Source organism: Penicillium brevicompactum, assembly GCF_028827555.1.
Source record: "Penicillium brevicompactum strain IBT 35665 chromosome Unknown utg000006l_segment0_segment0, whole genome shotgun sequence".
In the NCBI taxonomy this organism is placed as follows: Eukaryota; Fungi; Ascomycota; class Eurotiomycetes; order Eurotiales; family Aspergillaceae; genus Penicillium; species Penicillium brevicompactum.
Genome location: NW_026623209.1, coordinates 3,944,732 through 3,965,430, shown reverse-complemented (window position 1 = coordinate 3,965,430; position 20,699 = coordinate 3,944,732). Strand labels below are relative to the sequence as shown.

The following is a 20,699-nucleotide window of genomic DNA, read 5'->3' as shown; positions in this document are numbered from 1 at the left end:
TATCGGATATGCAGGAAAGTTTGGTACTTCCGACGCATACAAGTACTCGGCACAAACCAGAGACCCAATTAAAAAGAAACCAGATCAGGTATTTGGAGAGACAGATCACAAACAATTTGATGATCCGTTTTTATCGCGGGAACTGCAATTGTTGTCTGCTATTGGAAGCCCACTTGACTCCGCTTAGATCTGGCACTCTGCCACAAACCGATTCGTCCACTTCAGCTGATGTCTTTTTTGGTCTGAACTACGATGTCTCCTCGGGGCATCTAAGCTCAAACATGGCCCATGGCCCCCTGAGCTCCTGTTTTACCCTGGTCTTCTTTATGTCTAAACCGGAAAATCACCTGAGAAATACGGAGTACCGAAAATAAAGTCCCTCCGATAGTTGTAAGGTCGGTGTGACTGGTCCAAAATATGAGGCTGTCCACTGGGATATCGTACTTTTGTGTTTTTTTTTTTTTGATGTTCTGGCCCCTCTCCGCTATGAACTCCGCTTATTCTTTGTCTTTGCAGTTTTCGTACTTTGTTTCGTGGGCTACTCCGTATGAGGTAGCAGTACGAAGTATCCCGCTATTCGACAGTACGCTACTCCGTATACCTGCGTGGAATGAAACTGGGGTTTGGAAATAGAATAAAAAATAAAAAAAGGCAGAGATACATCGTACAGTCCAAGAAAAGAACCTTGGAAGTATACAAATCTGACAAATCTGACAGCTATACCTAGGTACTCCGTACTTAGTACGGAGTAGATCAAATAGTCTCAACAGCCGAGCTGACCACTCTGCTGGGCCCGGGTAAAAAAGAAAGACCTGCATGTCTCACACAAACGTGCTTCCCAGAGCCAACCCGACCTCCCGCTTCGTATGCAGTTCCTGATGCCCATACGGAGTACGAAGTAGATGACTCAGGCCAAGTCTCCATGTCATACAGTAGTCTCCTGTCCTCGATTGACCAGTGCCAAGAACCGCATGAATGCCTCACTTGTCTGACCAGTCTCCTTCCCTTCCTCGCCATCTTGTCTGACCTTGCGCACTCTGCCCAACCCCCGTTTGAAGCCTTTCTCCGCCGTCCAGGGTCCCCGACTGCGAGAGGTCATCCCCCCGCGACCCCGGCCTCGTCCACCCCGGCCTCGTGCCGGGGCCGTATATGATTCCACCCATTCTTCTTCCAGCGTCGACTGGTATAGCTCCTGGAGCTGACTGCGAAGTTCTGGGTGCTGCTCCAGCAGCGCTTTCATCTCAGAGGATGTCGCTGCATCGGCAGGATTGAATATAGGGGCCTTGGAGCCAGCTCCAGCCTCGTTGATGTGGACTTCGGTCTCGGGCTCGATTGGGCCTGCTGGATCGCTGGTCTCCTCATTCGAGGGGGCCTTGGGTGCACAGTATATTTTATGCGCTTGTGTACACGCAAGTGAACAACTGGAAATCAAGGGGCTTTAGCAACTGGTCCACGTATGGAATGCATGATTCAGGTACCTCATCAGTTGGCATGTGGGACACCGATATTTCGAGGGCTCCGAAGAGCAGACCTCACATGAACCGGGCATTGTGAACGGTCTTCTGAGAACCCATGAGCTGCACAGTGATCAAACGTGGTCCCTCATGTTTGACTGGTTGTTTGCGAATGCAGGACCGGGGCAATTCACGATTTGCAAAAGAAGCTCGGGCGCTATCTGTGTTGGCCTCAGGCAGAGTTTTTGCCTTATCGGATATTGATTCAAACAATATCACAGCTCATACATACAGCATCTTTGTCGAATTCCAACTCATTGTTGAACAGAACCTTATGAGAATTGCTGCCTGTGTATGTCAACGAACAAAGGAAATGGAACAGTGTGCTCCTATGGTAGCCATTGTCCAAAGTTCATCCCAAGCCTCTACCATCAGCGAACAGGCTAGATGTGTCATCAAAGACAAACGCCGCATGAATGGCCGACTATTCTTATTCCTTACGCTGGTACAAATGAGGAGCATGCCATAGGAACAGCTACCCAGTCTTGAATAGATTGTGTGACTAGTCACTTCCGAAGCATTGCATCTATACTTGTACTTGTGCGATGTACGTACGGCCTACAAAGTACCATCGATGAAAGTACTATGGATGAGACATTGACAATCCGCCAGAAAAACAAGCCCCGCCAGAAATGGACAGCACTCTATACTCCGTAAAAGTGTATAGATCGAAAGACGATACCAGCCGAAAGTGAAAAATTCAAGGACAAATCGGAATCGGAATCCACTTTCAGGGCCCGATTGTGGCCTGATCTTCCCCGTCCAACCCGACTCCCTTTCTAGTGTGACAAACCGAAGCTTATGCGTGCGATGAGTCGACACTAGCCACGTTTCCGCGGGGTATGGCTCCAATTGACAGATGACTCGACAGCGAGTGTCAAAGGATGTTGGCAGGCCGCATGCATCGGATGATTCCCTGATCTTCCCCGGTTTGATCTTGATCAGCGTGAAAGGGAGATTGCCGCAAATTACCCGGGCTCTTGAGCGATGCTGAGATGGTCAGGGCCGTGGTGGAGCTGATCTATGGACCGCTTTTGAATTTGCGAAAGGTAATACGACTAGCCTTGTGATGAGCAGGATATCTACTGCTCTCGGATTTAGGTTCTTTGCCGAGTTATACCGCCAACTTATACCGCCAAGTTACGGTGAGTCGGTCGAGAAGGTGCTCAAGTTTGTCTGGTGGCGCCGATGTTGTACCTTGAGGACCTGATTGGCCTATGGCAATCAGGGTCAACTGTGTCGACCTAGCCCTGGAATATTGTTTGCTCATGCTTGAAACAAGTAATGACGTCTACCAAATGCAGTTGGGAACTCCCGCCAAGTATACTCTTTTCGCGAATTGGCCTGAGGGCTGGCTGAGCTTGAGCTGAATCTGCTGCTATTGGCTCGGCGACATGGTGGGCTTGATATTCATCATGAGCACCATTACGAGTACGAGTATCAAAAGGTAGATGTTACCGCTAACCCATGGATTTCGCATAACCAGAATACAATTCTTTCTTCCCACCAACCACCAAGGTGGTTCTGTTGTTCGTGGCTAACGAACGGTGCCCGTTTGTTCTTTGTCATGTCCGCATGCACATATCAACCTCAGAATCACCATGCAATGAGCTAGCAATTGGGCTCATTCTTCTTTGGAACACTGACTCCATTGTTCTTTTTTTCTTCAGTTGATATCTCCCACGATCAAATTGAATTTGCGAGTTCCATCAGTACCAAGCGATTGATGTGCTGCTACTATTTTGAAAATCCCATCACCGTTGAAAATGATGACAATTGACCGTAGACGACTGGCTTTGGAGCCTCCGACAGTCGGCAGTTTGGACAGTTGTAATGGTCCAAAGCCTTGGCTCTGATTGGTCGAGAAAGCATCCCCATTTGTCATCCCAGATCACGTGCATCAAATTGCGTCAGAGCCGGCAGTCGGGGAATCGCCTCGAGTATTTTTTGACAATCCATCTCTTGACAACAATCCGTGCATTTTCACACTTGGTAATATAATGTCTATGAGCAACACATCTACAACCATGTTCCGCCGTGCTCTTCTCAGCAGCCGCCTGGCCGCTCCTGTTGAGTGCTCGGCCCGAACCATCAGACCGGCATTCGCATCTTACAGACAGGTCTCCAGCTCCGCGAGACTCCCAACCCTCACAGCCTCAGAGACCCGTCGCCGACCAACAGTGCGACCATTCCAGCAGCCCGCTACCCAGGGCGGCGTGAACGGCCTCTCGCCGACCAGCAAGCGCACCATCTTCATTCAGACTGAAAATACCCCCAACCCCGACGTATGTCTCGATCTCTCTTTGCTGCATGCTGTGAATTCAATCAGCTAACCAGATACCTGCCATTTTAACAGGCCCTCAAATTCATCCCTAACCACCGCGTTTTGCCCGAAGAATTCCCCAGCACATTCTTGGAATATCTCACTCCCCGCTCAACTCTCGCTCCCCCACACCCATCTCCCCTCGCCGCCCGACTGCTCGATGTGGAGGGTGTGACCTCTGTTTTCTACGGCGCCGACTTCATCACCGTGACGAAAGGCAGCGATGCGAACTGGGCTCACATCAAGCCCGAGGTGTTCAGCATCATCACGCAGGCCGTGACATCGGGCGAGACCATCGTGACCAGCGTTGAAGGTGCCACCGACATTGACCAGGAAAGTGGCGAGGACTCGCTCTCCTACAACGAGGATGACGACGAGGTTGTCAGCATGATCAAGGAGCTCCTCGAGACGAGAATCCGTCCCGCCATCCAGGAGGACGGTGGTGATATCGATCTCAAGGGATTTGAGAATGGTATTGTTATGCTGAAGTTGCGCGGTGCTTGCCGTACTTGCGATTCCAGCACCGTTACCTTGAAGAACGGCATTGAGTCTATGCTGATGCACTATGTATGTGATTACCCATTCATCCCTGTGAAGGTTTACTAATTGCTTTGCAGATTGAGGAGGTCAAGGGTGTTGAGCAGGTGATGGACGAAGAGGAGATCATCTCTATGCATGAATTCTCCAAGTTTGAGGAGAAGCTGCGCCAGCAGAAGGGTGCTGCTGCCACTGCTAGTGCGCCGTTGGACAGTGCGCCATAAAGTCTGAACTGCATATACTTTGTACAATAATTTGGGTTAGAAGGTTTCAAAATATGACTCGGAATTTAATTCGGGAAAATGTTAGGTAGTTCACCGACTACTACGGAGTATACGGAGTAACAGTAACTATGTACAGTCGAACCTCGGATGTTTGCCATGAAAATCAGGCGCATGATAATGCGGGGTTCCCACCTGCAGGACCTTTTCAATTGTCTACTTCCACCTCATCCATCCCGTCCTGGGACGGAACAATGAACCACCTCTTACATCAAGTCCCAAGAATACTGCCATTCACTTTCCTGGTTTCATGTTGCATTAAGCAGGAATCAAACCGGTCGGAGGGCCGGAGCCGAGTGTGATTGGGAAGACCATTCAAAAAGTGTTCTCAAGACGAAGTAGTACCAGACGAGTTTTGTGGGACTCTGTCCAACCCAGCGAGAGCAAAGAGAGGGGCCTCGGATAGAGTGGAAAGGTCGGAGTCGATTGGCCATTGGGGGCGAGGGGTTGAGGGCCCCAAAAAGTCTAGGCAAAAAGAGATGCATATCAATCCGGGGTAACTTCTACTCAGAACAGTCTGGGCTGTGCACAGTGCGACCCGACGGGGCCGTGCGAATGATCCTCCCAAGTACAGGTTGGAGCTAGATATACTACACCATGGTACGGGGAAGTTGATAGATATCATATTTTATCCAATATCCCTTACACAAACCCCAGATGATCGACTTTTATGACCCGCAGTGGCGCTATTCTAAATGAGGAGTAGTTCCCACTCTCCGGATTTGTCTGGGGTAGAATCATCTGCTGGGGAAAAGCTCGTATAGGAGATTGAAACTAGTTTAGATTTTATGTGGAAGAGAAACATATATAGAAAGAGAGAGAGAGAGAGAGCTGTGGTTGAGAAAGAAAAAGAGGAAGAGACCCTCAGAATATCCACAGTGGTCCGTGTCCCCTGAACATCGGGGCAACGTTGCCAGATCCGTTAGCAGAACGTTACCCCAGCTTGTTCCCCTCTCTTTAACTCCCCTCTCTTCTCTACTCTCTTACTTCTCTCCCTTTCTAAAGACAATGATGCGCCTTCTTTAACGGGATCAGCCCATTCGGCCCCACGTCATCTCTGATCACGCTACTTTAGCGCATTCGACTGTTCCAACTCCGACAGCTTCTCCAGCTTCTCAGCTCTGTCTTCCATCTCCGCCACTCCTCACTCCTCACTCCTCACATCCCGCCTCTCTCTCCTTCCACCACCCTACCTTCCTCTCTAGCATCTCTCCCCCCCGCCCCACCTCGAGCAATACACTCGTGACGAGACCCACGATCCCGGTACGCATCTGGTTTGAATAGATATTCTTTTGAGAGCGAAGAAAGCGAAGAGCGAAAAACCAAGAGCGCAGAGCGCAGACCGAATAGAGAGGTTAGTGGGCGCATCTCACTTCCCTCCCGAAAACAACTGGGCTGATCATCGATTCCCCAGACACAATTGCGATCACGCGACTGCTTCTGATTTTTCGGCTCTTTTTATCTTTCCTCCGAGTCGAGTTCTCTGTGGGCTGTGCTTACAAGACGTTCGCTTCTCGCCTGGGCTACAACTGTGGATTCCCCGACGTTTATCTGATCCACTGATTTCAGGTATGTGATGGAGCGCGACGGTCCGCTTGGCTTTGCCATCCTCTACTTTTGACCCCGATCGAGCTTCCTACCTTTTTTTTTACCACTCCTCGCTTGCTTTTTTTGGACGCTTGATTCTTTTCCTTCACTTTATTGTCATGTGGGATGGTTGCGACAATTCTTACTTCGATTGCACTTCTATGCCACTCACTTGTGTCCATGTCTACTACGCAGAACCACTTGCGGGGCTGTCGCTGGAATGATCTGAGTGTTTTTATACCCTTTCTGAGATATTCTTCAACGAGAGGGGTTGAGGAGTTGCATATCTGCACCTCCCCACTTTATCCTGCGGCTCCCAGTCATGCCACCCCCCGTGCACTGTTACTAGCGCTGCAACTCACTTATCACTTCATTCTCACACTTTCAAATGAACTTCTCTGACCAGACAAATTCGGCAGCCCTCGAACATAGGCGCACCTGACAATCGCAACAACCCGAACGTGTCCCCGAAAGACTGAGATTGCACTGTGATCATACCCTACAGTGTGTGCAACAAAAACAGCTGTTTCTGGACATTTATACAGCACAGCCTTACAAATATCAAGCAGAGACCGTACAGGTTAGTGCGCCCCCATCTCGTATCTTACCCAGGTTGTTGCTCGATTGGACAACCCCGCTCTGGTTGTGTTGCTTCACGGGGTGTAAAGTGGCGCTTTTGGTGACACAATCCACAAGAAATGACCGCAAAGACCTTTTTGTCATACATATCCGATTTGAGGCCCAGAACTGACATTGCGACAGCGTCTCTATGATAATAAATCATGTCTGCGCCATCTAACAAACCGATCTCGATGGCACCGTCCTCGACGCCACCTGCTGCGGCAACGGCTTCTGCGATTCTCGAAAAGACCAATCCGGGTGTCCGCCGCTCAACTCCCGACTCCGAAGCACTGGCCTCCTCAGATGACGACGGTGATCATGTTGCGCAAGCACACAATATTATCCCACCTTCTAGCAAGCCCCCGGCTCGCCGCACATCGTGGTTGAATGAAGTCCCAATTTCGGCCCAGCGCAAACATTCCCTGTCCGGTGGTCACCTGGTGTCTGCTCCATCCAACCCTACTAGCCCATCCAGTGATCAGGCACCTTGGGCAACAACCACAAGCCCAAACCTTGCCGCATCTTTCAATTGGAACCAGGCTGGAGGAAGCACGTTTCCTTGGGGCACTGGTACAGGCATCTGGAATACCGAATCACGCAAAGAACCACCCTCTCGCTTGTCCGAAATGGTCCCCTCTCCAACGATGACCAATCCGCCTCTCGTAAGCGGCATGCAGGACGAGATGCTAAGCCCGATTACTCGGACTATTTCCGGTGAATCAAACATCCCCTTTTCTATCCCTCTACACCCAACTCCGAAGACATACCGCTCCCAGTCATACTCCGTGGGTCAGATGGACCCTGAGTTCCTGGGTCTTGTTGCCGGCAAGCCTGGGGCCGGTGGGCAGTACCCCAGCGGTCGCCCCCGCGGCCCCGGTCAGATATCCGCCGTCCAGCCTCGGGCTTCGCGCCCGAGTATGCTAGGTGAACTGGGGCATGATCCCGCCATGCTCGGCCGAGTCCGCGAAGATGAAGACGGTGACGATAGTCTCAACAGCTCCGAGAGCGACCTGAACTACTCGGCGAGTCAGGCACGTCAGATTGAGCAGCTGGCCCGCGAGAATGCGCTCCTCCGACAGGCTGCCGCGGCAGGTCAAATGGACCACAGATACCGCGAGCGTGCTGGGTCGGCTGCTTCGATCGGCGGCGGTGTTCATTCCCTGCATCGCATTCAAGGCGGCGTGCCGGAAGAAGACCCAGGCGCGGAAGATCTAGGAGGTTTGCGCGATATCGCGGGATACAACAACATGCGTGGGATGTCGAGTCGCCGTTTCTCAGAGCATTCGCCAAATCCGGAGCATTTCGCACAGTTCGCTTCCCCGATTGAGAATCGTGCACTGGAGAATGTGCGCAAGGCTCACTGGCAAACCTCTCTTGGTTTCGGTGGCATGCCTGACATTCCTCAGAGTCGTCGTCACTCTTTCGCTGATATTCCTATGCGTCATGGATCGATCGGTTCAGTGGACCCTCTTTCGGCTACTACTCCCCGCGCAGGTGACATAGATCGTGATGACGGCTATGGCAATATCAGTGATTATCAAAACGGTAAGCTGATTAACAGTTTGAAGACCACTGAGGTAAAGTACTGACATTTTCACTAGCATCTTTCTATCCTCGCGAGCAGACTCTGCGTGGAGATGGCTCTTCCGGCATTCCTTCATCTCTCAGTCAGTATGCCATGTCGAGTGGCTATGGTCGTCCTCCGTCCACGCTTTCACACGTCCATCAGAATCAGCTTCTGTATATTGTTGCTTTCAAGTGCAGTCGTGCAGATGTATTTTACATCCAAGAAGATACTGGTCTCCAAGTGAAGCAAGGTGATTTGGTCATCGTGGAAGCTGATCGCGGCACTGATTTGGGCACTGTCATTCACTCGAACATCTCACTTCAGCAAGCTCGTGAGCTGAAGCTTCATTACGCCGAAGAACACTATAAGACGCTCATGATGTACTCTCGACACGGTCAACTTGAGGGATCTGCCTTGACGAACCCCAACGCAGGCTCAAACACCCGAGGTGCCACAGGTGGCATGGGTCCTCACGGTCCGCACGGAGGGCAGGAACCGAGCTCTGAGCTCAAGCCCAAGCTCATCAAGCGTCTGGCACAGAAGCATGAGGTGATGACATTGCACGACAAGGAAGGAAACGAAGCGAAAGCCAAGCGTGTCTGCCAACAGAAAGTTGTAGAGCACCGTCTCAACATGGAAATCCTCGATGCCGAGTTCCAGATGGATTGGAAGAAGCTTACTTTCTACTACTTCGCCGACTCATATATCAACTTCAACTCGCTGGTGACCGACCTGTTCAAGATATACAAGACTCGCATCTGGATGTCCGCCATCAATCCAGCCTCGTTCGTCACGCCTCCCACCGCTGGCCTCCCCGGCCCCGGCGGTGTCTCCAATCCTCTCTACAACCAAGATACGGAGCGCCGTCACCATGAGACCAGACCATACGGTGGGTCCCGTGATGGCATCGACGCAGGCCGTGATTTGACAAACCCTGTCGGCATGCTCCGCACGACCTACGGCGACGCCTACCAGCCCTTCGGTCAGCCAGCCCGTCAGACCGAGGGAACCCAGCCGGACGTTTTCGGCGGCCAGAGCCCCTCCAATTTCGGGCCTGGCGAATCCTTTGAATACCCGTCCGGCATCGGTTCCAACGGCGCAGCTCGCATGCACCAAGCCCAAGGCGAATGGTTCTCGCGATTCCAGGGCCTGTCGCTGAACTCTTAATCTCTCAACTCCTCCTACCTCCCCTCTACCCCCTCCCCTCCTCTTGCTCTATTTCTCTCCCTCCCCTCTCTCCCTCTTTCCCTCTCTCTCTCATCCACAAATCTATGTACAATCCGTCCCCCTTCTGTCTTCCGATACGCACGGCGAAAGAGATTTACGAACCTAGACTTTTGCTTTATCTCAAATATCGTGGCTTCCATGTTTTTTCCAAGATCGGTTTCTCGAATACGGCCCCCAATTGCCCTCTTTATGTTTCCCTGCTTCTATCTTGATACGAGACCATTTCTGTACTACTGTTGTTAGATTCATACCCTGGGCTGTCATGTCCGCTCGCTCGTTACTGGTTATTTTATTTCCTGTTCCTAGATATTTCGCGTGACGAATTATGTCTTTCATATTCGGACTTTACACTGCGTTAATTGAACTTGAGTTGCTATTTTCCTTGTACTTGCTTTTGGCCTTTTGTTTTTCTTCGATCTCTTTTTATTGGTTATAGGCTATAGGTTATACAAATTGCGTCTGGTTGAAGACTGGGGAAATATACACCGTCTTACTGTGTGTTCCAGGGTTGTTGCTGTTTAGAGTTGTATGGGTAACCTTTAGGTCATAGGGCATCCATGGATGAAGTCAAAAGCTCATACGGCTCCGACAGTCACTACACCTTCTCATACCGAGTACCATGGAAAAACACCGGCATCTTAAAAGCATGATGATCTGGCGTCTTTTCTTGTTTTGATCTGGCGTTATTCCGGTGAAAATGAATTCTCGTCGTTCTTCTCTACGCTGCCATGAGGATTTCTCTTCTTTTTTATTGGAAGGTTGTTTCCAAGTTCACAACCTGAGTATCAACAAAAGATTAGTTGACATTTTTCCATCTTTCACCTCCATCGCTATCATTACCAAGCAAAGCGAAACCAGGATGGCCACCACACGAAAGCCACTCGTCTTGACCGAGCTCCCACTTGAGTTATTGTGGATGATTTCAGACCACCTATCACCCGCTGACTCTGCCTGTCTCGCTCTATGCAACCATTATCTGCTACGATGCTTTGAAGAGACTTTCTCTAAGAATTTCTCGAACGGCCGCAGTCTCACACCTAGTCCTACAGACGATGCACGTACCGAGCTTTTGACTCGGCTTTCTTACAATCTACCGCAATACTATCTCTGTAATATCTGCCTTCGACTTCACTTGTGGAGAAATGTCGGATTGCCAAACTCCTCTTCTCCCGGATTCAGTCACAGCCCAGATGACTTGGATATTCATCCCGATCTGAACTTCAAGTTCGAACAATACATCACTGGGCACCTATCAGCTTCCGAATATTACAGTTTCAATTTCGTACATCTGCAGCTTGCCATGCGAAGGCTTTACCATGGACCAAAGTTTGGAGTTCCTGTTGAGTCATTTCTCTATGCGGAGGTATCAGCCATGAAATTCAGGCCCAAAGCGTCACAGAATCGTACATGATTAGGTGCTTATTACCACCTCCCCTCGAAAGGGTATCAGAAGGACTTACACGCAGGAATATCATGATGACGCTAGTCTCTGCCGAAGCTCCAATCTGCTCTACACCTCCGGGTCTATGCATGCGGACGCAATATATGGCGTTAGTGAAACGAGGAAAAGTACCGCGACTGTGGACAGACAATTCAACCGACCTCATAATAATATGCAGTCATATTACCTCGCACGATATGGGCTTTTGAAGCATCTTGTCTGCCCAAGTACATCGTTATTGCCTTGCGAAAAATACTCACTTTGTGACCAATGAAGGCAGATGTGACTACTGCAATACCTGTTGGCATTTACAGCTTGCATCCGTAGGTCGGAACCAGGCAAGCATGGCTCTTACGCTATGGATGGACTTTGGACCGGGGCTGAGTGAAGAAGATTTTGACTGGAAATATCGTGGTCTGTGGGGAACGCCGCCTCTACCAGAGCACATGTCAGTGGACGCCCGTCGGCGGTTTGAGGAGGATTCTATTCAGGCTAGGGCTCCAAATGCTGTGTCAGTGGGAGAGAGGTATTGGAGGAATGTTGCTTGGATCAGAGGGAAGAGATATCAAGAATTGATGACTGACAAGGGTGATGGAATCTACGTGTTGCACGAAGAACCCGGAGAGCCCAAAGCGAAGGCACGTTCTTCTCGCTGTATTATTATGTGAATCAAAAAGGACGGAAGCTTTACCTAGGTAGTATTTGCTGAGTTACCATAATATTATCATGGCTGGGTTCACCCACGTTCGCTCCCTGGTGCGAGATTTCCAAGATTCCTAATCAGGACAAGTCAGCTCTCATGGGAAGATCCTTACAAGAAGATATGACTTCTTGGCTAATTTTTCCCATATGCTTGTCGAAGACGTCCATCCTCTGACGTACTCTTTATCCATTAACCAGGACATTAGCTACTTTGATAAAGTTTTACCTATACAGAGCTAATACAAAATGAGGACAAAATTGGGTCGTGTCAGTCGGATTAAAGGGCCGACTACAATTACATGTTGTTCAAGCTACGGTCAAACCAAATGGTGAATTAGATCGAGAGGCACCGGGGTACCGAGTACTTGGATGGGGATCTTTTGGGCTCCAAGGCTCCAGGGCTAGTGTAACTAGTGGAGAGAGTTGGCCATCATTATTGGCTAAATGGAACCTGAGCCCTGGAGATAGTGGGGCAAGATCTTGTCTTGACGCCTCCCGAGGTCATACTCTCTCTCTCTCTCTCTCGCTCTCGCCAACCTTGTACCTTGTATGAGACTCACATAATGAGGTCTCCTGGTCTAACCAGTTGGAATATCATAGGCCTCTTCGAAATCATGCCACTCCACTGAACTACCATAACCGCAGAAACCATATGTATCAACGATGGCATCATTGAAGATCCTTTGAAGCTTGTTCTAACTACCGTAAATATAAACAGTGATCTGAATGCTAACCACGCTACCCATTGACCGCCGCTTCATCATTAAGCTCCTCCACCTTTCTTGCAATGCATGTCTCCATCCATTTGGGAACAGAAAGCCCACAGAATTCGAGCTCAACCCCCACGCTTCTTACATCTTTCAAATGCTTCTCGTCGTCGGGCTGTCGCGTGAGCAGATGGTCTTTGACACGCCTGTACCAGTAGCCGGGCAAAAAGTCCTTCAGGGGCTGACCGGACTCAACAAATTTCTGCTCCAAATCTTCCAAAAGAATTTCAAACTCATCCAGGGATGATTGTTCATTGCTGTTGTCATTCACATAATACTTGCTACCTGCGGTCTCATATCTCGTAAGGACGTGACCCTTTGAGGTATTGGCGAAGCAAGTGTGATTCAAATCCAATGCATTGAAGGTCAGAGATCTGATGAACGCTCGGGGATTCTGCCAGTAAGACTGGTCCCATTCCTGCAAGAAATCAAAGGCTTCCCTTTCACATTCCAAACAGCGGCTGTAGCCCCACATTACTTCAGAGGTAAGCTCCCGCAGACTGACTGATATCGCTGTGCATCCGTTGAGGGAGCAAGGACAGGGACATCCATCTGAGATCGTAGTTGGTGCGAAGAAATCATCCCCCATTTTAATGAGCTCTTGTAGATTGCTCTCAATTTGGGGGAGGTGGACGGACTGATGATCGCGGTAATACTCAGATATCGAACAGAAAAAGGTTCCTCGAACCATCTTCCACGTCAGGAAAAGGGCGATCGATTCATTGGCCCAGAGAGGTGCACGGTGAATGTTTGCACCTTTGGAGATGTGCCAGTGAATGAAATTCGCTAGTGTGTGGACATCGCAATACGACAGGGCTTCGAGGGGCGAGGAGCCTTTCGAGTCGAGCATATCTGTATCAAGGAACCCCGCTTTATATAGTGCTTTGGCACACTGAGGCTTCCATAGGTTGTGGTAGACGGTTCCATCCGCTATTCCCAAGAATTCTCGAGCTTTGAAATTGAAGGGATGGGGCAAGTTTGCTTTGCAATCATACAGTAAGTCAAGAACTTGGAGACAGTCTGGTCCATCTAGAAGCTTGCTTTCCATTGAGCCGGGTATCAAATTCAGAGGCAAGAAGCTTTCCGCGATGGATCGTAGCTGCTTTCGTCTTACTGCTAGTTCATTGACCAGTAGTAAAATTATCTCCTCATCATCATTAGACCTGAGGGCATGGTCAATGTGGCCGAGACCGATCATACCTCCTGCTTTTAATAGCATTTCGATTGAGGAATAATATCCCACGCCAGGGCGAGAGAGACTGGTTGTGTGAATTTGCATTGGGTCTGCTCCAAAGTCAAGAAGGATCCGTACCCCTTCTGGCCAACCAAAAGCCCAGTCGAGCAACGAATAACGAGGCCCAACCATCTCGTTTGGTGATATTCTTCTCTCTTGGAGAGCTTGTCTAAGCTCGGTAGCATTTTCGTGACAAATGATTCGTACGCTTTCCCTTGGGATCACTATGCTTGTAATCAGTTTTGGCAAATAAATTGTTGTTCACATCAGGGCTCATACAGGAATTGCTTTTTGAAACAATGAGCCTGATGTTGGCCCTCGTACGGGGCCAAATTTCATAAAGTGAGTTGCTGATATCGAAGCAACATCCAGGACGAGCTAGACGTTTGATCCACAAAGCATGTCTTTCTCTTAGATAATCCACAGACAAAAGACAAATAGGCATTGAATAGTCAGAAGCGCCTACCCTTTCCTTGGCAGCCAGAAGAAATCTCATAATACTGTTGTATTGCAAGTCCGTGCTTCTTGAGAATGCAAAAGGTAACAGATACCCAAGCACTTCCTGCTTGTTGTTAGGATTCACCTTTTGACCAGTAGGATGTCATATCAAACGGAATACCTCAAATAATAGAACATTCTTGGCTACCAAGTCGCGGGTCCAGCCAATGTCGAGATGTAAGAGGGTGCGAGAAGGATCAAGCTTTGAAACCGCTATTGAACTTTGCAGTGCCTCGAAGTCATCGAAATTGCCCGTGATAAATATGGAACCAAGCAGTCCATTTATACGTTCATACCCAGGGTTGTCCATGAATATGACGGGATTGACATCCAGTGTTGGGCAAATTGAGAACCCACCAGCCCCAGTCGTCATATTAAAGGAGATTCCAATGGCATAGCCCAGCCATCTGCTGTGAGAGCTGATTCTCTTCGTCGTACGGGCCTGTGTTTGTTTGATCAGTTGTCCCTCTGACAGGTCATCGCGGTCGCTTGTCATGTCAAATCGGTGCTGTTGGCTTTTTCCACAGCAATCTCTCAGTAAGCTTGGTGATATCTTGCCATTGTCACGAGTTATGAGCTGGTTCCATGAGTCAAATGTGACCAATCAAGAGTAAAGACCACCTTACCCTTGTCATTTGCCTCATCTCCTCCCACATTTGGGCAGTTTGTTTCAAGGTATGTCTGTGGCGTGGAGATGTCAGTTTGCTCCATTTATCATAATCATACATAGCTTCGGCATACACCTCAAGTGCAGTTTGCAAGTTCTTTTGCAGACCGTCCAAATCTGCTGCCATTTCTCGTAACGCATCTTTCCGGAAGGCATAAATGGATTTCTTGACTTGATTTCGAGCCTTTTGAGAGAACCCCTCGGTATTCTTGTCGGGTCCATATCGTTTGAGCACGCTTTCGATTCGCTCGATTTGTTCCTCGATGCCAACGATCTTTTTTGAAAGACGAATAGCAGCTATAGGCTGGATAGTCTTGGTCACGTTGATTACATCCCCCAAGTCTTGCAGGGTCTCGCCGAGTGACTCGGCGTTGGCTGCGACTTTTCGAATATCCTCGTCGTAGCCATGGTACGCCCGGCAGTAGTCAACAATTTTCCCGCATACAGACAGCCCAAGAGAAACGACTCCCACTGCGCTGCCTGCGACAGACAAAGGATCGGACATGGTGTTTGTGGAACCCTCAAAAAGACGGGAGGTGAATGAGAATGAAACATGGATGATGAGGGGAAATGAAGGAATATAACAGGTGCCTGACTGATTGCATACTGCGTGGGCTTAGACTTCTCAGAAAAGCAATTAGTCTCAGGGCGCTAACCAGTTTCTGCTGGCTCCAGCGGCTCTGCATGAACGAGGGTGGCTGTTCGTAGCTGAGGTGTCTACTCCGTAGCCCACTATGCGCTGGCCTATGGGGCAGTGCGCTTCTGTGCTTGGATTCGTCGAGAGGCTCTAAGACCCACCATGACTACATGCAGGTGTGCCACTCATGTGGTGAAGCTCTTTATTCATCTTGATCTTAATGGTTCTGAATAGAATAGGTTTGAATTCAGAGGCTCTGGGTATGATCGAACGCGATCTATGTTCTAGTCGACCTGAATCCAACATGACACCATCTCTCGGCACAGGAACGCCCGCGAGAGTTATAGATCTCCCACGGGAAATGCAGGGATCAGCAAGTGATCTAACAGGAATCTTCCCCAGGGATTTTCAGACTTGAGTCGATAGAACTCGATGATTCCATGGGCTTGAGTGGTTTCTCGGTGGAGCTCTTGGCCTCTTATTTTAGACAACCGGTAGGCCGTATCCTTCATGACTTGACGCGGGCGAGAAACCTTGGAAATTCAAAGCCATTTCGGATCATCCGCTACCATTGAATCCGTCGATCTCGAGATCCAAGGAAACTGCGCCCGAAAACATGGATAGAAGCGCTTTCACGATTACCTGGGCAGCAACGCCTCTTCGGTCGAATGAAGAAGCACACCTCAAGCAAACTTATCATGCTTCCCGCTAACCTTGACATCAAGCAAAATCTCATGGAAATTGCCCTCCTTCCGCCCCTTCCTTAATTTTCTCACCTCCTCATCATCCAATGTCCGCCCAACAATCCCCTCAAGCTCCTTCTTGCTGATCTTCTCATATGCCTTGCTCTCCTTGCTAGCCTTTAAGCGAGGCTTAAAGCGTGCCTGCATGCGCACGCGCAGTGTAGTCTCGAAGGAAAGCGTAGTCGCGTCACCGCGGATCTCCACACCAGCAGTCGCCTTGCTGTTCTCTTTGATAGATAGGAAAGACTCGCCGTCGCCGCCGTGAGTTTGAATGGAGAATGAACCGGACACTTCCGAGGGGATGGCGAGGAAGGATTCGTATTGGCTTACCGCGGAGGCGGTTGCGCTGCAGAGGCCGTGGGTGTCGGATGAGAGGTATCTAGAAAATTGACATGAGTAAGAGAATTCATGATGACCTGAGCGAAGCGCATCCAATACTCACTTCCCATGATGTCCCTTAAAACTAAAAGACTCGGTACCCGCCACGCGCGACGCAATCCAGACCTGGCGCACGTCGTGCGGTTCCGCAGTCGACGGATCTCCTTCGACAAGATTCTCAAGTTTGCTCGCGAAGACCGTGCCATTCGCGTCGCTCGCAATGCATGTTGGGTCGTCGGAGGGGAGGACGAGCACGACTGGGCCGGAGATGTCGCCTGCTGCTTCGGCTGAAACCCAGCTCTGGTCTTCGGGGTTCTCCTCGGGTTCCGGTTCGGTCTTGCGGGTCTTGGCGGGTGCTTCGCTGTCGGCGCTGCGGACCTTGCGCTTTTTAGGCTTGTCGCCTTTGAATGTGAGGGGTTTGACCATTTTTGATGTGTTGGAGGGAAGTTCGAGGTGCTCGGGTGGGTCCCGAGGTTTGGGTGATGGCGGACTAAGCAATCATGACGAAGATCAAGAATCAACCTTGGAAGATCATATGGACCTGACCAGGCTCTAAAAAATCAAGTACCAAAGGCGAGAGAACATGTACACTATCGACATGGAGCGAAAGAAGGCCACCCGATGACTATCCAGCGACGTGGGAAATAGCGTCGCTTTGCTTGATTCTTCGGTTTTGTCGCATTCTCGCTCATTCGTCGACCCCCAAATCAACAACACCCGAACCGGACACATTCAGACATACTGACAGCAATATAATCATGTACTTCGACGGCTTGATGTGCTCATGCAATGCAATCTACAACTTCACCCTCCTGTCCCTCTGAGCTGGGGACCGAGGTGAAGTGAACCCGAGGTGAAATTGAACTCAAACCATTCAATCGATGCTATGAATTGCTTCGATACCTTGGCGCAGCATATACAAAGGTTACAGAAAGAATCGGGCCAACCGGTTCGCAACATCAGAGGCACTCGATAATAGAGCCGTGGTGACACTGGCCTATGCTCCACAGAGGATGCAGTCTCCATCTCAGCAAGTACTTCTCAATATTGCCAATGGCATCCAGTCTTTCCCTAGCAACAACAAGACACCAGTTGAGGCTGATATCAATCGGAATGCCTACCCTAAAGCCGAAGACTACAATCAACCGAATGAGCTAGCGACTGGGTTGAGGTTTGGGAAATACCACGTTGACCATGTCAAGAGATTCGTGGCAAGGACAGCAGACTCTCGCGAGGAAGCTAGTCGACTCGCAGACTTGACGAAACTCCATCGTGAATTCTGCAAGGAGGCCGTCAAGGAGAATCCAATATCCATATAAGGAGGTCTCTCCTCGTGGACAACTTCTCTTCCGCAACTAAGACAGCTTTAACCGATCCAAAGCAACGAGGCAAAGCACCGAGGAGAGGTAAAATCATCCATTTACTTTGCATTTCCGTGGAATCCCTGTCTTCTTCCGACAGTCGAGCAGTTCAGTGACTGCCTTCGGCGATCACTGAATTGTAGTGGACTCGGGCTTGACATGCAGGCCATTGAAATCAAATATCGTCACAAGCTTAGGGAGGCTAACATTGAGGAGCAAACCGAAGGTTTCACTCAGGACTGGACAAACCTGAAAAGAATCTTCCAATCCCCCGAACACATTGACTTCATCATCATTGAAGTGTGTCTTCAGCCATGCGACACCAGATATCTCCGAGAGATTCAATCCCAGGCTTTCGTCGCGACAGATTTTCCACCAGCAGAGGCTATTAGTTATGGGCATAATAAAACCCACAAAAGAAACAAAACAAAAAGATTGCTACCTCGGTGGCAACATGCAGTACAACTCCCGAGATCTCAAGGTACTCATTTTTCATTAGACCGCACTTTTTGCAAGAAAATGTCAATTTTATTCATTAATCCCCTCTAAACATATGAGAGAACCCTCAAGCCACTCTAACCTTGCTCTAATCGAATGTGATGGCAGCCTTGATAGCAGACTTGTTGCGCATGGCCTCAAGACACTCCTCCCACTGCTCGATTTTGTACACCTTGTTCACAATACCATCAACCTTAACCTTGCCAGAGTCAAGGTAGTCAACAGCGGCAGGGAACTTGTATGTTTCAGAGAAACTACCAAGAATAGTAATCTCATCACCGACTGGAAAGAATCAGTACATGTCGTCAATAGAACACGAAAAGACTTACAGATCTTAGCTGGCGACCACGAGACTCGAACCTCGCTAGAGTACACGCCGTACACGACGAGCTTACCACCGCGGCGAACATAGTTGATCGAGTCTTCCAGAATCTTCTGGCTACCAGTAGCCTCCACGACGATGTCGAAGCCGTATGGGTTGTCGGCCTTGAGAGCATCGAACTGAGCCTGGGGCTCCTTGCGAGACAGCTCAATGTACTTATCTCCAGCACCGAGTTGTTGAGCCAGGTCCATTTTCAGACCCTGAGGGGCAACGACGACGACATTGCAACCGCCGTTCTGGCGAAGCATCTGGGCCAGGACCAGACCGGTGGGACCGGCACCGAAGATCAGCACCGAAGAGCCCATCTTGGGGGCAATCTTGTCCAAGCCGTGGGCAGCGCAGGAGGCGGGCTCGAGGAGGGTGGCGTCGATGTCAGACAGGTTGTGGATTTTGAAGACTCGGCCAGCTAATCAAAACAATATTAGCTTCTGGGGGTGAGGTTTTGGTGCCTGAGCTTGACTTACCAGGGTAGGCGCAGTATTCAGCAAATCCACCATTCATCGTCACTCCGTGGGCTTCGAAGTGCTCACAGAAAAGCTCATCACCACGACGGCAGTAGAAGCAAGTACCGCAGAGCTCGGAGTTGTCGGCGACGACACGCTCACCAATCTGGAAGTCCTTGACCTTGGGACCAATGGCGGCAACAACGCCAACGGTCTCGTGGCCAGGGATCAGGGGGAACTATACTAACGTCAACAAACTGAACCAAAAAAAGCATGATGATGCTCAGCAAGCTCTGTATTACCTTTGCAATGAATTCGCCTTCGTGGATGTGCAGATCGGTACCGCAAACACCGCAAGCCTTGACCTTGATCTAGATGAAAGGGTAATCAGTTGCTGGCCTCAAGGCAATTGAAGCAAATCATCGACAGCTTCATACCAAAACGTCATTCTCACGAAGCTCAGGCACGGGAACCTCGACAATCTTATGCTTCTTGGGCTCTGAGTATTGCAGAGCCCGCATCGTCTTAGGGATGGTGAAAGTCATGATTGCAGGTGGTTGGAGGGAGAAGGGAGAAAGAGAAAGCAGATGCGAAGTGTCACTTTACTGGGAAAGAGGGGGAGCTTGACGAGCTCTTTAAATAGCCCTAAAGAGAGGGGCAGCCCGTCAAGTGCACCGGCGCTCAACCGCTTCTCCTTGAAACGAAGTATACAATTGTGGTGTCTCTTCGATGTGGGTAGGCCTCGCCAAAACCCGCCCACCGCCCAAACCCGCCCGCGAAAACCCAGCCCATGGGCCGGGTTGGGTCTTAGTCAGCAAACCCGTGGGCGGGTTGTCATCCGGGAAACCCAACCCAAGACCCAAATGGGTACCCGCGATTACCCAAAAAAGCAAACAAAGCTGACTGATCATTTTACACTAAGTTATGCAGTAATTTTCGATTATCTAATTGTTTCGATGGCGTAACTACTAGCTTCTGGCTGTGAATATTTGGAAAGGAACATGAAGGGCTTGAAAAAATCAAATTGGCTAATTATAAAGACTAGTATACCTCGTAACCTCGCAGTCTGCTGGAGGGCATTGTTACCCGACCAGAAGATCTCTTCTGGCTTCTATCACTCAATTGCATGATTGGAGGCGGAAGTAAATCTGCTTCGTCGTAATCAACCACGTCTTCCTCCATACTCTCTTCTTCTTGTTCAGGTTCGTGAATATGTCTGTGTATAGAGCTCCGGCCGGTCTCTACCACCGTACACTCCACTTGGTATGTCTCCTCTGGCTCAGAGTTACCC

General features: G+C 49.7%; 9 protein-coding genes across 9 annotated transcripts; 4 read left to right on the top strand and 5 right to left on the bottom strand.

Moving 5' to 3' along the window:
- Window positions 1-925: 925 nt before the first annotated feature.
- Window positions 926-1,549, bottom strand: N7506_009701 (zinc finger HIT domain-containing protein; the record flags this gene model as incomplete). The annotated part of the gene is made up of 2 exons (XM_056958994.1): window positions 926-1,421; window positions 1,479-1,549. The coding sequence occupies 2 exons, from the start codon at window positions 1,547-1,549 to the stop codon at window positions 926-928; spliced, it is 567 nt and encodes a 188-aa protein (XP_056808384.1).
- Window positions 1,550-3,514: 1,965 nt separating this feature from the next.
- On the top strand, window positions 3,515-4,598 carry N7506_009700 (NifU family protein; the record flags this gene model as incomplete). The annotated part of the gene is made up of 3 exons (XM_056958993.1): window positions 3,515-3,799; window positions 3,871-4,404; window positions 4,455-4,598. 3 exons carry the CDS (start codon window positions 3,515-3,517, stop codon window positions 4,596-4,598), a joined length of 963 nt encoding a protein of 320 aa, XP_056808383.1.
- A 2,426-nt stretch (window positions 4,599-7,024) lies between these two features.
- Window positions 7,025-9,597, top strand: N7506_009699 (PSP1 family protein; the record flags this gene model as incomplete). Its single annotated transcript, XM_056958992.1, has 2 exons — window positions 7,025-8,408; window positions 8,465-9,597. The coding sequence occupies 2 exons, from the start codon at window positions 7,025-7,027 to the stop codon at window positions 9,595-9,597; spliced, it is 2,517 nt and encodes an 838-aa protein (XP_056808382.1).
- A 1,845-nt stretch (window positions 9,598-11,442) lies between these two features.
- On the top strand, window positions 11,443-11,766 carry N7506_009698 (uncharacterized protein; the record flags this gene model as incomplete). Its single annotated transcript, XM_056958991.1, has 1 exon — window positions 11,443-11,766. One exon carries the CDS (start codon window positions 11,443-11,445, stop codon window positions 11,764-11,766), a length of 324 nt encoding a protein of 107 aa, XP_056808381.1.
- Window positions 11,767-12,538: 772 nt separating this feature from the next.
- On the bottom strand, window positions 12,539-13,933 carry N7506_009697 (uncharacterized protein; the record flags this gene model as incomplete). The annotated part of the gene is made up of 1 exon (XM_056958990.1): window positions 12,539-13,933. One exon carries the CDS (start codon window positions 13,931-13,933, stop codon window positions 12,539-12,541), a length of 1,395 nt encoding a protein of 464 aa, XP_056808380.1.
- A 469-nt stretch (window positions 13,934-14,402) lies between these two features.
- Window positions 14,403-15,471, bottom strand: N7506_009696 (uncharacterized protein; the record flags this gene model as incomplete). The annotated part of the gene is made up of 2 exons (XM_056958989.1): window positions 14,403-14,876; window positions 14,926-15,471. 2 exons carry the CDS (start codon window positions 15,469-15,471, stop codon window positions 14,403-14,405), a joined length of 1,020 nt encoding a protein of 339 aa, XP_056808379.1.
- Window positions 15,472-16,286: 815 nt separating this feature from the next.
- On the bottom strand, window positions 16,287-17,150 carry N7506_009695 (uncharacterized protein; the record flags this gene model as incomplete). The annotated part of the gene is made up of 2 exons (XM_056958988.1): window positions 16,287-16,725; window positions 16,789-17,150. The coding sequence occupies 2 exons, from the start codon at window positions 17,148-17,150 to the stop codon at window positions 16,287-16,289; spliced, it is 801 nt and encodes a 266-aa protein (XP_056808378.1).
- A 587-nt stretch (window positions 17,151-17,737) lies between these two features.
- N7506_009694 (uncharacterized protein) lies at window positions 17,738-18,043 on the top strand (the record flags this gene model as incomplete). Its single annotated transcript, XM_056958987.1, has 1 exon — window positions 17,738-18,043. One exon carries the CDS (start codon window positions 17,738-17,740, stop codon window positions 18,041-18,043), a length of 306 nt encoding a protein of 101 aa, XP_056808377.1.
- Window positions 18,044-18,671: 628 nt separating this feature from the next.
- Window positions 18,672-19,953, bottom strand: N7506_009693 (zinc-dependent alcohol dehydrogenase family protein; the record flags this gene model as incomplete). Its single annotated transcript, XM_056958986.1, has 5 exons — window positions 18,672-18,865; window positions 18,913-19,371; window positions 19,430-19,646; window positions 19,711-19,779; window positions 19,846-19,953. The coding sequence occupies 5 exons, from the start codon at window positions 19,951-19,953 to the stop codon at window positions 18,672-18,674; spliced, it is 1,047 nt and encodes a 348-aa protein (XP_056808376.1).
- Between the last annotated feature and the right edge of the window lie 746 nt (window positions 19,954-20,699).